Source organism: Piliocolobus tephrosceles, chromosome 6 (assembly GCF_002776525.5).
Source record: "Piliocolobus tephrosceles isolate RC106 chromosome 6, ASM277652v3, whole genome shotgun sequence".
Classification (NCBI taxonomy): domain Eukaryota; kingdom Metazoa; phylum Chordata; class Mammalia; order Primates; family Cercopithecidae; genus Piliocolobus; species Piliocolobus tephrosceles.
The window spans coordinates 31,446,211-31,460,748 of NC_045439.1; the positions used below are offsets into that span (position 1 = coordinate 31,446,211).

The 14,538-nt window shown below is 42.9% G+C and overlaps 1 protein-coding gene across 7 annotated transcripts in view; it reads left to right on the forward strand.

Moving 5' to 3' along the window:
- Positions 1-14,262, forward strand: part of NEK9 (NIMA related kinase 9) — a 45,357-nt gene extending 31,095 nt beyond the window's left edge. For 5 of the 7 annotated variants that reach the window (XM_023184210.2, XM_023184223.2, XM_023184251.3 and 2 more), the window contains 5 exons: positions 1,191-1,250; positions 4,850-5,058; positions 7,752-7,913; positions 9,166-9,378; positions 11,691-14,262. In XM_023184210.2, the coding sequence (XP_023039978.2) occupies positions 1,191-1,250; positions 4,850-5,058; positions 7,752-7,913; positions 9,166-9,378; positions 11,691-11,813 (767 nt within the window). In that variant the 3' untranslated portion in view covers positions 11,814-14,262. The remainder of the gene's footprint in view (positions 1-1,190; positions 1,251-4,849; positions 5,059-7,751; positions 7,914-9,165; positions 9,379-11,690) is intronic. The other 2 variants (XM_023184213.2, XM_023184228.3) reach the window with 2 other exon arrangements.
- Positions 14,263-14,538: the final 276 nt, after the last annotated feature.

Here is a 14,538-nt window from a genome sequence, read left to right on the forward strand (position 1 = left end):
GGCCAGGCTGGTCTAGAACTCCTGACCTCAGGTGATCCACCTGCCTCGGCCTCCCAACGTGCCGGGATTACAGGCGTGAGCCACCATGCCCGGGCCTAGAATTTGTTACTTCTAATCATCCACCAATTAATTTGTTGTCTGTGCTCATGCTTTCATGAGAAACATTCAGTACATCCTTTAAAAGAAACTTTAAATTATAAGTGCTTTCTGCATAAAGATTACTTTGTTATGAACTATTTTATAAATGCTTGTGTAAGAGTTTATAAGTCTACTTTTAGATCAGTGGTTTGCAACCTTAGCAGCACATACATTAGAATCCTTGAGAAGCGCTTTTTTTTTTTTTTTTTTGAGACGGAGTCTTGCTGTGTCACCCAGGCTAGAGCGCAGTGGTGTGATCTCAGCGCACTGCAACCTCCCAGGTTCAAGCGACTCTCCTGCCTCAGCCTCCTGAGTAGCTGGGACTACAGGAGTGTACCACCACACCTGGCTGATTTTTGGATTTTTTAGTAGAGATGGGGTTTCACCATATTAGCCAGGCTGGTCTCAAATTCCCGACCTCATGATCCGCCCACCTCGGCCTCCCAAAGTGCTGAGATTACAGGCGTGAGCCACTGAACCCGGACAAGAAGCTTTTAAGAATACCATTGTCCAGACCCTATCCCTGACCAATTAAATCAGAATCTCTGGGGTGGAACCTATGGACCTATGCAGTGTTACTTCTTTTTTTTAAATTTTGAGACAGAGTCTCACTCCATTACCCAGAGTAGACTGCAGTGGCACAAACACAGCTCACTGCAGTTTTCCTCTCCCAGGCTCAATTGATCTCTCACCTGAGCCTCCCAAATAACTGGGACTACAGGCCAGTGCCACCACACCTGGCTAAGTTTTGTGTGTTTTTTAGAGATTGAGTTTTGCCATGTTGCCTAGGCTGGTCTCAAACACATGGTTACTTTCTAAAACTTCCCAGGTGATACCAGTGACCAGCCAAGGCAGACAGTTACTAATGTAGATGGTGAATATAATTAGAATAGCAAGTGGTGTTTAGCTTATGATACTAATTTCTAAAACTAAGTTATAAGTCTAAAGTTGTCTGAAGTCAGGGAGAGCAATTATCTCCCTATCCTAGTCTTCTCTCATTTTTCTTGCCTATATCTGTATACAGTGCTTACCTACCAAATATTTTTTCTCAGAGAAAGTATTGAATTCTAAGACCATCCGTTCCAATAGCAGTGGCTTATCCATTGGAACTGGTAAGTACCAATGTTTCAAGTACCAGTGGTTTTCTGAAGTGTGAATCTTTTGGTTAGATTCCATGTATACTCCAAAACCCAAAGGAAAATGGGAAATGTCTTTGGGAAGTGAAGAATACAGTGGTTAAGAGAGAGGATCATATTTTGGTTGGTTTCACAGTAAGTTATGACTTTTACATTGTGATCAGAGAGAGAGTACATCATCTTTGCCTCCAACGCATATGGAAGTTAACTAAGTAGCTTGCCCAGTACTGTAATATGACTTATGTATTATTCCTTTCCTTGCTATTCAAGGGGGTAGTGAGTCCCCTACTTCCACGGTATTCCCAGGGGTATTCTAGTCTAAAGAAATAGTTCACCAAAACAGGCACTCAGAATAAAACTCGGCTAAACTTTCAGTGTGGTTAAGAGAGTCATCCCAAAGATCTCTGATAGATTTCCTTTGACTGCTGTCTTCATGGTTCTTTATTATTGGGGACCATGCCAGGAATTGAATCTATTTTCCTTTTGATTTTCTGCCTGCTAGAGTCCCTGTAGCCTTTGATGTCTCAGAACCAGGATTCTGATTTATTTTATTTATTTATTTATTTTGAGGCACAGTCTTGCTCTGTCGTCCAGGCTGGAGTGCAGTGGCTCACTGCATCCTCTGCCTCCCAGGTTCAAGTGGTTCACCTTCCTCAGCCTCCCAAGTAGCTGGGATTACAGGCATGCACCACCACACTCAGCTATTTTTTATATTTTTAGTAGGGATAGGGTTTCACCGTTTTGGCCAGGCTGGTCTCAAACTCCTGGCCTCAAGTGATCTGCCCACCTCAGCCTCCCAAAGTGCTGGGATTACAGGCATGAGCCACTATGCCCGGCCCAGATTCTGATATTGTTTGGAATCAAAACACATAAATACCCAGAATAAAAGCAGATTAAAGCTGGGCACAGTGGCACAGCCGTTAATCCTAGGTACTCAGGAAGCTGAGTCAGGAGGATTACTTGAGGCCAGGAGTTCAAGGTTGCAGTGCACTATCATTATGCCTATGAATAGCCACTGCAATCCGGACCTGGGCAACAGAGCAAGACCCTATCTCGAATGAATGAATAAATACATAAACAATCGGTCAAACAGATTAAACCTCCAAAAACAAAACAGCTGAAAACACGATCTAGACTTGTTGAACTTCAGTTTACACATATACACCGACTTATTATACCATATTATATATAGTTTACTTAAGTAGCTCATTGCTTGGCATCTCTGTTTATGTATATTAATATCTGTCAAAACTGACTAAAGATCTTTTGCTAAGCACAGCAGTTCGACTACAACTTTGTTTTGCTAGAAGAGTATTTAAAGGAAAAACATAAAATTAAAAGCAAATGTCCATTGGTGGGAAGATGTAAACTCGAGGAAGAGCAGGGATTTTTGTCTTTTTTATTTATCAATTTGATCTACTTGCCTAGAACAGTGCCTGGCAAATGGTAAATGCTCAGTAACTATTTGTTGATTAAATGCATTATAACCATCCATTGGAGTGAAAGTGAACATCTCCAAATAGTTCCATAATGTGAAATGTAAAAAGCAAGTTACAGCAGACTACATGGCCTTTTTATAAAGTTTAGAAACAAGTAAAATAGGCTGGGCGTGGTGGCTCACGCCTGTAATACCAGCACTTTGGGAGGCCAAGGCATGCAGATCACAAGGTCAGGAGATTGAGACTATCTTGGCCAACATGGTGAAACCCTGTCTCTACTAAAATACAAAAAAAAATTAGCCGGGCATGGTGGTGCACACCTGTATTCCCAGCTACTCGGGAGGCTGAGGCAGGGGAATTGCTTGAACCTGGGAGGCGGGGGTTGCAGTGAGCCACGATTGTGCCACTGTATGCCAGCCTGGCGAAAGAGCGAGACTCCATTTTAAAAAAATAAATAAATAAAAGTAAAATAAATAGTAATGTGTTATTTAAGGATGCATAAAGGCGATAAAGTTTTTAAGAAGAAATGATAAACATAAAATTAAACAGAATGGTTTCATCTGGGTAGGAGGCCAGAGAAGGAAGGAATTCACAAGGCAAATACAGTGATATAGGTAATGCTCTAGTTCATCAGTGTCCAGTAGATCTTTTTGCAATGGTGGAAATGTTCCATATCTGTGCTGTTCAGTATAGTAGCTACCAGCCTTCTGTGGCTATTGATCTCTCAAGAGAGTAGCTCGTGTGACTGAGGAACTGAATTTTTAATTCTCTTTAAGTTTAAGCAGGCATATATGGCTAGTAACTCATATTGGATAGTGCAGTTCTAGTTCTAGTAGCAGATACACCTATGTTTATTGTTAGGCATGAAAATTTACATGTATGTTAAAATAGTCTTAGGTATATCTAAAATGCAGCATAATCTTAAAAAGCCATTTAAAACAAAAAAGTAAGCTTCAGAACTCACTTTGGTAACTATAGTTCTGCTGCTTCTGTAGGATCTCAGCATGACCCAGTTAGTCCCCAGGCCAGCATAGCAGGTGATAATTAACCCTTCTTTACATTTAGCCTCAGAAAATACCAGGCATCAGAATAAGGATCTCTGAGGAGTAAGAGAAAAAAAGAAAATACCAGGCAATTTTTTTAACTTTGACAAATTAATCTTCTTATATTTTTCTTTGGCTCATATTAAAATTCAGTTTCATTTCCTGACCACACATCAGCTAGTCTTCATTAAGGTTGCTTGGAATATGCTGTATGATATGAAAGAACCAGCCATTATATTATAAAAATTCATACAGATAGTCATCAGAGAATGTAATGTTCACATTAAATTTTGAAGAATTGGCCAGCCGCAGTGGCTAATGCCTGTAATCCCAGCACTTTGGGAGGCCAAGGCAGGCGGATCACCTGAGGTCAGGAGTTTGAGACCACCCTGGCCAACATAGTGAAATCCCACCTCTACTAAAAATACAAAAATTAGCTGGGCACGGTGGTACATGCCTGTAATCCCAGCTACTCAGGAGGCTGAGACAGGAGAATTGCTTGAACCTGGCAGGCAGAGGTTGCAGTGAGCCGAGATCGGGCCACTGCACTCCAGCCTGAGCAACAGAAGCTAGACTCGGTCTCAAAAAAAAAAAAAAAAAAGTTGAAGAATTCAACATTCAGATTTTCCCTGGACAGGGAGTTAATGGTAAGTTTATTTGGCAACTTTAAGAGGAGTTTGACTCAAATGTTAAAGACCTTTTTATATAAGATAAATGTCTATGGAGGATGCTGGAATCTGAATGTATCTTTTAAAGAAGCAGAGTAAGCATGGGTGCTAGATTTGGTGGGCTGTGGCTGGGGGAATTGTTTGGTAATGCTTTTAGAATATTGATAACCTGCTATGGATATAAGATAAAGTTGGTAAATGGAATTATCATTATGAGCATCCTGCTACACAAATACAACTATACAAAATTACAAAACATAGTTTGTATGAAAACCAAAAATTTCATCCCTGATACTTGACTTGCACTGTTGCCATTGCACTTCATGCAGCTTTAGGCACCTTTCCAGGTTAAGTGGGGTTGTCAGGTGGTAAATCTGTCTTGCTGCATGGCAAAGCTGTCTATTTCTGTGCTGTGTATCTGTCAGTGTTTCAGAGCTCTAGCCCGGGAGGAGGCGGCGGGGGCGGCAGTGGTGAAGAAGAGGACAGTCAGCAGGAATCTGAAACTCTTGACCCAAGTGGAGGCTTCCGAGGAACAATGGAAGCAGACCGAGGAATGGAAGGTTTAATCAGTCCCACAGAGGCCATGGGGAACAGTAATGGGGCCAGCAGCTCCTGTCCTGGCTGGCTTCGAAAGGTAATTCCTTTGGAAGAAGTAACTTGGATAAAATATCTGACCCTTTGCAGGAACTAGAAAGAGCTGTCAGGGTCTCTCAGTTTTCCAAGTACCTAGTAAACTGTTGTGCATCCTGAATCCAGCCTTCTGATTTCTACCTGGAAAGAAACTGCCTAATCACTAATCCTTTTTTCTTTCCAAAAAGAGATAAAAAGTGTTCTTATACCCTTGTTACTTAAGTGAATGTATTATAAGTTACTATAACCTACCTTGATGGCAGTTTTTGTAGTACATGTATATAAAGATTAAGCTTACAGATTTTATGCTGTCATTTATAGAAATGGAATATTGGAGCAATTGGAATGCCTTACAATAGGAAAATGGTTGATGAAAGTTGAGATACAGAAAGTAAAAATGTTGGATTGGGCACAGTGGCTCATGCCTATAATTCCACCACTTTGGGAGGCTGAGGCAGGAGGATCACTTGAACCTAGGAGCTCAAGACCAGCTTGGGCAACACAGCAAGACCTTGTCTGTACAAAAAATTTAAAAAATTAGCCGGGTGTGGTAGTGTGCACCTATAGTCCCAGCTACCCAGGAGGCTGTGGCAGGATGACCACTTGAACCTGGGAAGTCAAGGCTGAAGTGAGCCGAGCTGTGCCATGATTGCACCACTGCAATCCAGCCTGCGCGACAAAGCGAAACCCTGTTCAAAAAAAAAAAGAAAGAAAGTAAAAATGTTGAAGTATATTTCTTTTCATGGAAAGTTAGTCACAACATATGGCTATGCAGAGAGGATGAAATATCTGTATGATCTCATTCTTTTAGGAAATATGTAATACAAATGTCGACAAGACTATGTATTGACAGTTTTTAAAGTGGTTGTCTGTGAGTGATAGAATTGCTGGTGAATTTTATTAGTTTCCTTTGCCCATTTGTATTTTCTCATTGTCTACAGTGAATATTTATGGTTTGTGAAATTTTAAACTTTTTACCAAAAAAAAAAGACCAGGCATGATGGCTCCCACCTGTAATTCCAGCACTTTGGGAGGCCAAGGCAGGAGGATTGCTTGAGCCCAGGAGTTTGAGACCAGCCTAGACATCATAGGGAGATCCCATCTCTATGAAACTTAAAAAAGAAATAAGGCCGGGGCCAGGCATGGTGGCTCACGCCTGTAGTCCCAGCTTTTTGGGAGGCCAAGGCAGGAGGATCACCTGAGGTCAGGATTTTGAGGACAGCCTGGCCAATCATGGTGAAACCCCATCTCTACTAAAAACACAGAAATTAGCTGGGCAAGGTGGCTCATGCCTGTAATCCCAGCACTTTGGGAGGCCGAGGCAGGCAGATCACAAGGACAAGAGATCAAGACCATCCTGGCCAACATGGTGAAACCCCATCTCTACTAAAAATACAAAACTTAGCCACACGTGGTGACGCAGACCCAGGAGGCTGTGGCAGGATGACCACTTGAACCTGGGAAGTCAAGGCTGAAGTGAGCCGAAGTGAGCAGTCCCAGCTGCTCAGGAGGCTGAGGCAGGAGAATCGCTTGAACCCGGGAGGTGGAGGTTGCAGTGAGCCGAGATCACGCCAGTGCACTCTGGCCTGGTGACAGAGCAAGACTCCGTCTCAAAAAAAAAAAAAAAAAAAGCAGCTGGGTGTGGTGGCACGCACCTGTAATCTCAGCTACCTGGGAGGCTGAGCTAGGAGAATCATTTGAGCCCAGGAGGCAAAGGTTGCAGTGAGCTGAGATTGCACCACTGCAGTCCAGCCTGGGGGACAGAGTGAGACTCCATCTTAAAAAATAAATAGATATATAAATAAGACTGGGTGAGGTGGCTCACACCTGAAATCCCAGCACTTTGGGAGGCCAAGGTGGGCAGATCACTTGAGGTCAGGAGTTCGAGACCAGCCTGGCCAACATGGTGAAACTGTCTCTACTAAAAATACAAAAAATTAGCCAGGTGTGGTGGTACACGCTTGTAATCCCAGCTACTTGGGAGACTGAGGTAGGAAGACCACTTGAATCCGGGAGGTGAAGTTTGCAGTGAGCCAAGATTGTGCCACTGCACTCCAGCCTGGTGACAGAGTGAGATTCTGTCTCAAAAAAATAATAATAATTAGCCGGGCATGGTGGCACATGCCTGTGGTCTTAGCTACTCAGGAGGCTGATGTGGAAGGATCATTTGAGTCCCAAAGGTCAAGACTACAGTGAGTCATGGTTGTGCCACTGCTCTCCAGCCTGGGCAACAGAGCAAGACCCTGTTTCAAAAAAGAATCTGTAGATTTAAAGCTCCCTGTCTAATAAGACTAAACTTGCTAGTGATTTGAGGAGGGTGAACAGAGGAAACAGCATGCTGTTCTGTCTGCACCTTTAGCCTCAGCTTTCAGCAGTGTGGCAGCCAGCCTCACTGCCACTTCCTTGGAACTTCCCAGCTCACTGAATAGCCTGTGTAGAATAAGTGTGTTGGAGTGACACACCAGACACTCCAGCCTGTGTTCTTTGAGTTTGCCTTTGCATCACTGTTCCTCCCCTGATGAAGGGTTGGCAGTTTGCTCACAGGTAGGCTGTGATATGTTGCTAACCACAACTGTCTTGCCCACTAGAGGGTGCTGATGTCATGACAGAGGGAAAACTATAACAAAAAGGAGAAGGGAATTTGGGAGGAAGCAAATACTGCAAACAGACTAATGAGATTCTTTCTCATTTACATAGGAGCTGGAAAATGCAGAATTTATCCCCATGCCTGACAGCCCATCTCCTCTCAGTGCAGCATTTTCAGAATCTGAGAAAGATACCCTGCCCTATGAAGAGCTGCAAGGATTCAAAGTGGCCTCTGAAGCTCCTTTGGAACACAAGCCCCAAGTAGGAGCCTGGGTAACTGAACTTTTTGCCTTTGAATCACAACTAGGTAAACAGTCACTACAAGCTCTGCCCAGTTCTTCTGGCCTCACTCTAGCTTTTGGGTTTCAGTTGCCCTGCATCAACTTATTATACTGTCTCTTCAGCAGTACTTAAAGCCTCAACCCAAGACTAAACTCAGTTGCCTCAGAAAGGTATTTACCCTTCCACATTCTGAAAGGCTAACACCTTTCTAAAAGGATTGTCTTTTCCCTCTGCCTCAGAAATACCAAAATTCAAATTCAGTTTTTCATGACACTGGCAGGGTAATTTAGAGGCTCTAAATACAAAAAAGAAGTAATAATGGTAGTCTAGTGAGGAAGCAACACATGTACACCTAACCTTGGTAAAAATGACATTGTGGTAAATACCTCAACAAAACTATAAGCCAAGGTCATGAAACTTTTTCTATAAAAGGCTGCATAATTATTTTAGACTTTTCCTATTAAAGGCCACATAGTAATTATTTGAGACCATTTTAGACCGAAATATGTACAGCCTCTTTTGCAACTACTTGACTCTGACATTATAGCACAAAAAGCAGCCTCAAGTAATACATAATGAATGGGCATCCTTGTGTTCCAATAAAATTGTGTTTACAAAAACAGGCAGTAGGCCAGAATTGGCCCATGGGCTATTTGCTGAACCCTCCTATAAACAAAATACAGTAGAAAAGAGAAAAATCCAGACTAGGATCATCAGAAAGCTTCCCAGAAGAGGTAATCATACCTTTGAAACTTCAAGGTGAATGTTTTAATTTCTCTGTCAGTTCACCTTCTTAAATTGTGTTGGTGGTCCTGTTTACTGACCACCTCTCAAATTTTTTCTAAAGTGTGATTCACGGCATTTCATGAATATTGACACTTTGGGTCTCACAGTGATCTGAAAGACTTGTTCCAAACCAAATCATGCTTTGCCTTACTTCAGCATTTTAAACAAGAAGATACCAGTGCACTTCAAAATTTTTCACAAAGTCTTCCAAAATAGATGATTGGTCTCCCACCTTGGCCTAATGGGGACTGAGGCAGAGAGTTTGCTTTCCCTGTTATGTCAGTGCCCATTGCTATTATAATGCTAGCATTTCTGTTTCTCTTACATATATTCATGTGTATATATGATTTATCTTGTTAATTTAAAAGTAAAATCTGATTGCACTTAAGAGGAAGTTTGGATTGAGGAGCTATGACACCTGGGCAGAACCTCCTGCAATCTCTTCTTGTCTCTCTAGTCACCTCAGCTGAATCCTGCAGTAACCTGTGCTGGGAAGGGAACACCACTGACTCCTCCTGCCTGTGCGTGCAGCTCTCTGCAGGTGGAGGTTGAGAGATTGCAGGGTCTGGTATTAAAGTGTCTGGCTGAACAACAGAAGCTACAACAAGAAAACCTCCAAATTTTTACCCAACTGCAGAAGTTAAACAAGAAATTAGAAGGAGGGCAGCAGGTGAGAGCATTAAAAGAATAATCCAATTTCTAAGCCTGTTTTGAAGAATCACAGAAACAAAACACGAAGTACTGAAATAGACTTGTCCCTTTGAAGGTCCTTCCCTTTTTTTTTTTTTTTTTGAGATGGAGTCTTGCTCTGTTGCCAGGCCGGAGTGCAGTGGCGCAATCTCAGCTTACTGCAGCTTCCACCTCCCGGATTCAAGCAATTCTTCTGCCTCACCCTCCCGAGCAGCTGGGACTACAGGTGCACGCCACCACGCCTGGCTAGTTTTTATATTTTTAGTAGAGACGGGGTTTCACCATGTTAGCCAGGATGATCTCGCTTTCTAGACCTCATGATCCACCTGCCTCAGCCTCCCAAAGTGATGGGATTACAGGCATGAGCCACCATGCCCGGCCGATCCTTACTTTTTAATGATATCACTTTTATAATTATAATCCAGAAGCCTTGGGCCTTGTTCAGGCACCTAGATTGAATCATTTTCATCACCTGCATTGCTTTTTCTTTGTGTTTTTTCTTTTATAAAACTTAATTACATACCTCTGAAAGTACAGACATTCTTCTGAACAACCACAATACTATAACCACACCTAAAAAAATTAATACTAGTACTCTCAATTCTCATCTAGTATCCAGCTGATACCCCAGTTTTCCCAGTTTTCCCCACAAAAATGTCCTTTATAACCATTTTTTATCAGACTAGAATCCAGTCAAGAACCCCACATTATATTTGGTTATGTCTCTTATTTCTTTTCATCTAAAACAGTTCCCTCCACCACCATCACCTTTTAAAAATTATTTATTTATTTTTATTTTTATTATTATTATTTTTTGAGACAGTCTCACTGTGTCACCCAGGCTGGAGTGCAGTGGTGTGATCTCAGCTTACTGCAACCTCCACCTCCCGGTTCAAGCGATTCTTCTGCCTCAGCATCCCGAGTAGCTGGGACTATGGGTGTGCACCGCCACACCCGGCTAATTTTTGTATTTTTAGTAGAGATGGGGTTTCACCATATTGGCCAGGCTGGTGTCGAACCTTGTGATCCACCCACCTCGGCCTCCCAAAGGGCTAGGATTACCAGTGTGAGCCACTGCGCCCGGCCTTATTTATGTATTTATTTTGAGACAGGGTCTTGCTTTGTCACCAAGGCTGGAGTGCAGTGGCACAAACATGGCTCACTGCAGCCTTGACTTCTCAGGCTCAAGTGATTCTCCCACCTTAGCCCCCCAAGTAGCTGGAACTACAGGCATGATCCACCATGCTCTGCTTCATCTTTTTTAAAAAAATACTTTTATGATACTGACTTATTGAAGAAACCAGGCCAGTTGTTCAACAGAATGTCCCACATTCTAGATTTGTCTTGTTTTCTCAGGGTGTTGTCTAACTTGTTTTTCTGTCACCCTGTCTTTTCTGAAAACTGGAATTTTAACCTAAGGCTTGATTAGATTCACATTAAACATTTTTAGTGAAAATACTTCAAAAGTGATTCTGCTTGCATTATTTTTTGAGAGCCATGCCATTGTTTTATATAGAGGGAAGCAGAAGCAGAGAAATAAGGTTAGGCCCTTGGCTTTGCCATTTACCAGCTGTAGGTGTTTGGGCTACTTACTTTGTTTTCTCTGAGCCCTGGTTTCTCACCTGAAAGAAAATAATAGATACCTTGTATGGTTCTTTGGAGGATTAAATGAACTAATGTTTATGAAATTACTTTAGAAATTAATATACAGGCTGAGCACGGTGGCTCACACCTGTGATCCCAGCACTTTGGGAGATTGCTTGAGCCCAGGAGTTCGAGACTAGCCTGGGCAATGTGGTGAAATCCCATCTCTACCAAAAATAAAAACTAGCTGGGCAGATGGCACATGCCTATAGTCCCAGTTATTCAGGAGGCTGAGTTGGGAGGACCACCTGAATCTGGGGACGGCGAGGCTGCAGTAATCCATGATCACACCACTGCACTTTGGTGTAAGCAACAGAGCAAGACCCTGTCTCAAAAAAAAAAAAAAAAAAAAAACCACGAGGTAAGATTGGCAGCTCTAACAGGGAGAAGATTGTTTTGCCCAGGACATTTTCCATTTTAAAACTGAGAGTTCTGCATCCCAGGAAACCCCACAGTCCTGGACAAACCTGGATAGTTGGTCACCCCACCTGCAATAAATATAAAGGTATGACTGTGTAAAATAGTGCCATGAGTGTCTCACAAGATCGTGGCTATAAATCCTTAGAGGTTGGCATTGAAAATATAGTACTGAACTGCTGTGACTAGGTGGCACTGTTGCTAATATAGAACTGTGTTTTATCCGGACAGGTGGGGATGCATTCCAAAGGAACTCAGACCGCAAAGGAAGAGATGGAAATGGATCCAAAGCCTGACTTAGATTCAGATTCCTGGTGCCTCCTGGGAACAGACTCCTGTCGACCCAGCCTCTAGTCTCCTGAGCCTATAGAGCCCCCAGGAAACTGGGACCCAAAGAACTTCACAGCACACTTACCGAATGCAGAGAGCAGCTTTCCTGGCTTTGTTCACTTGCAGAAGAGGAGCGCAGGGCAGAGGCTCTGAAGCACTTTCCTTTTACATTTGGAGAGTGACATTGCCTTTTAGATAGGATCTAGGAGTGATTTTATTGTTTTGGAGAATGGAAGGGCCCCCATGGCCCTGGCTTTGTCATCAGGGACTGCCATAGCAACAGCAGCTCTGTACCTCATCTGTTGATCCCACCTTTGAAGAGGAGACACAGTGCTCACCTTAATTGCACTGGTAGCAGCTTATATCCCATGTATCATTTTCACCATTGATTGGAAGCTGCCTTGGGAATTCAGTACCAGGCATTACCCCTCTGGGTGGGAGAGGGGAAAGTGTAAAGCTGGAGTGGGCTGGAGTCAGGCATGGCCCGCCCAGTGTCCTCTGCAGAGTGGTAAAGTAGTCTGAGCCCTCTCGGGAGCCCAGAGTCCAGGAAAATATGTCTGATGGAGTCCATCTAAGGCTTGTTTCCAGAAAGTTCAGTTACTCTGTGCAGCTAAATGCTTCAGGAGGAAAGATAGGCTTAGGTTGCTTTTCCTCTGAGGGTTAATTGAAATTTCTTGAGTGAGGAGTAGAGAAAGGGCAGGACCCTCCTCATCACACAGCTGGTGTTTCAGGCTGTGGCCAGTGCAGGGTGGGATTTCCTAGCTGTGGATGAGGTAATAAGGTGTCTCTGAAGGATGAGGTGTCTCAGAGAATTGAGTCCATGGGGCAGTCAGAATAGCCTTAAGAGAAAATCATGAAGAAGAAAAGGTCTTCCTTTAGCTGCCTCTACTTGGTATCTTAGAGAGGGCTTAGAGAGCTCTCCGTCTTCTGCCCATGGAAAGACTTCTTGAACCTCTGCCTTCGTGGCTCTTAGGGTTCTGATCTTGATAGCAGCAGCCCCAACCACTTTCTTTCTGTGTGTCTAGTCAGTATTTTTCTCCTTTTGGTGTTTTATGAAGCCATATGATAACCAATGAATCTGTATCACCTTTCCTACCTGAGTGACCCAAAGCCAGCACCAAACCCTGGGAGTCCCTGAAGCCTAACAGAACAGGTAGAACTTGCAAAAGGAATTTGGCTGAGAGCTCACTTCTAATCCTGTACTCATTGTGTCTTTGTAGATAGAAAAAAGCTAGCTTTGCCAAAGAGAAATAGTGTCCTAGAAGAACAAAACTTCATATAGAAAGTTCTAGGCAAGTATTTGATGGTTTCCTTAAGGATGTGAGTTTTGTGCTTCCACCTAGCCTTGTAAAATGTTCCCGTGGTATTTTGTATCACACATCCTACCTTTGATGAGTCTCACATCCCACCTTCTTACAAACAGCTAAAATAATTTTGTTTCATTTTCCCCAGACCAAAATGTTTGATCATCTGTTCAACATTATGGGAGGTCCTGTGCAATGGAAATCTTGCCATTTCCCCAAAACTGGTGGCATAAAGGCTGATGCTCGGGGAGAACCCTGTTGCTGGGGACAGGCAACTCTGTTTAATGGGATCTTCTTTGGTTTGATGTTCCCATTGTTTTCTCAGTTCTGGGAATCCTAGTATATTAGTACTAATGTAATCACTGAAACCTTTTCTTGAAATCAGGGAAGCAGCCAAACTTTGATTAAAGTTGCAAGTTCTGGAGACTTGCGGGGGTTGCCGTAAACCCTGACAGTGGGTTTTGGTTCAGCATGTAAATACAACTTTGATTTTCTTAAGGACTGATTGGCCTGTCATGTCCCTATATCCTCATGCTCATCATCTCAGCAGGCCTGAGAGGCCAGGTCAGTTTGGGTGTTCATCATGAGGATTGCTTCTGCTGTAGAGCTGAGGGACATGGGCACATTGCTGAGAAGGTGGGGTGAAAGTGAGTGCTGGGGGTGGGTGAGCACCTTGGTCTTGTTCATAGGGGAGTCTTTCCCTAGCAGTAGAATGCTGTGGTCATTTTCTCTAGCATATTCCCTTGGGAAGTCTAGATTTGCTATTAATCTGGCTGAGAATCTAAGTTCTGTGCCTTAGAGACAGTTTGCACTTTCTCATATTGTGCCTGAGACAGCCATAGGATTTTTTTTCCCCACCAAACAAGTATGCAAACAGAAACCAGTTCAAAGGGGGATGGAGTAGAAGATGAAGCAGTAGAAATGCCTTTGAATGGTTTTCTGTAGCTAATTCTCTTTAAATTTTGTCCTGCTTTTTTCTTTATGCAGTGCTAGGTGTTTTAAGCTTTCTAGTAGTGTTGCTTTTGAGTTACAGTATAACCTGAGTTACTCCTCTGCTCTAACATTGTTGCGGAAGAACTAGTTTATTGTTAGCCAGGTTGCTTGAAAGGTTGAGGGTGGAGTGGTTTGGCATTTCTGTTTTAAATAAACATTTAAGCTCTTAATCAGTACTGTGCCTCAGTAAGCCTGTGCATGGACCTTAGTCTCTGGGGATAAAACATCCAGATTCTAGGCCTCCTTGAATCTTTGATTCTGTGAGTCTTTATATAAATAGTGTTCTTGGAACAGAAACAATGCAAGGGACATTTGCACAGAAATAGTCTTTGCTTCTCTCCAGTTTCTTATTCTTGCCAGCTACAGCTTTTTTCCCCAAAATGTCTAAAAGTGCTGAAAGTGCAGAGGGAGGGAAAAATTTAGCCACTAAAAGGATGATTCTTTCTTGTACC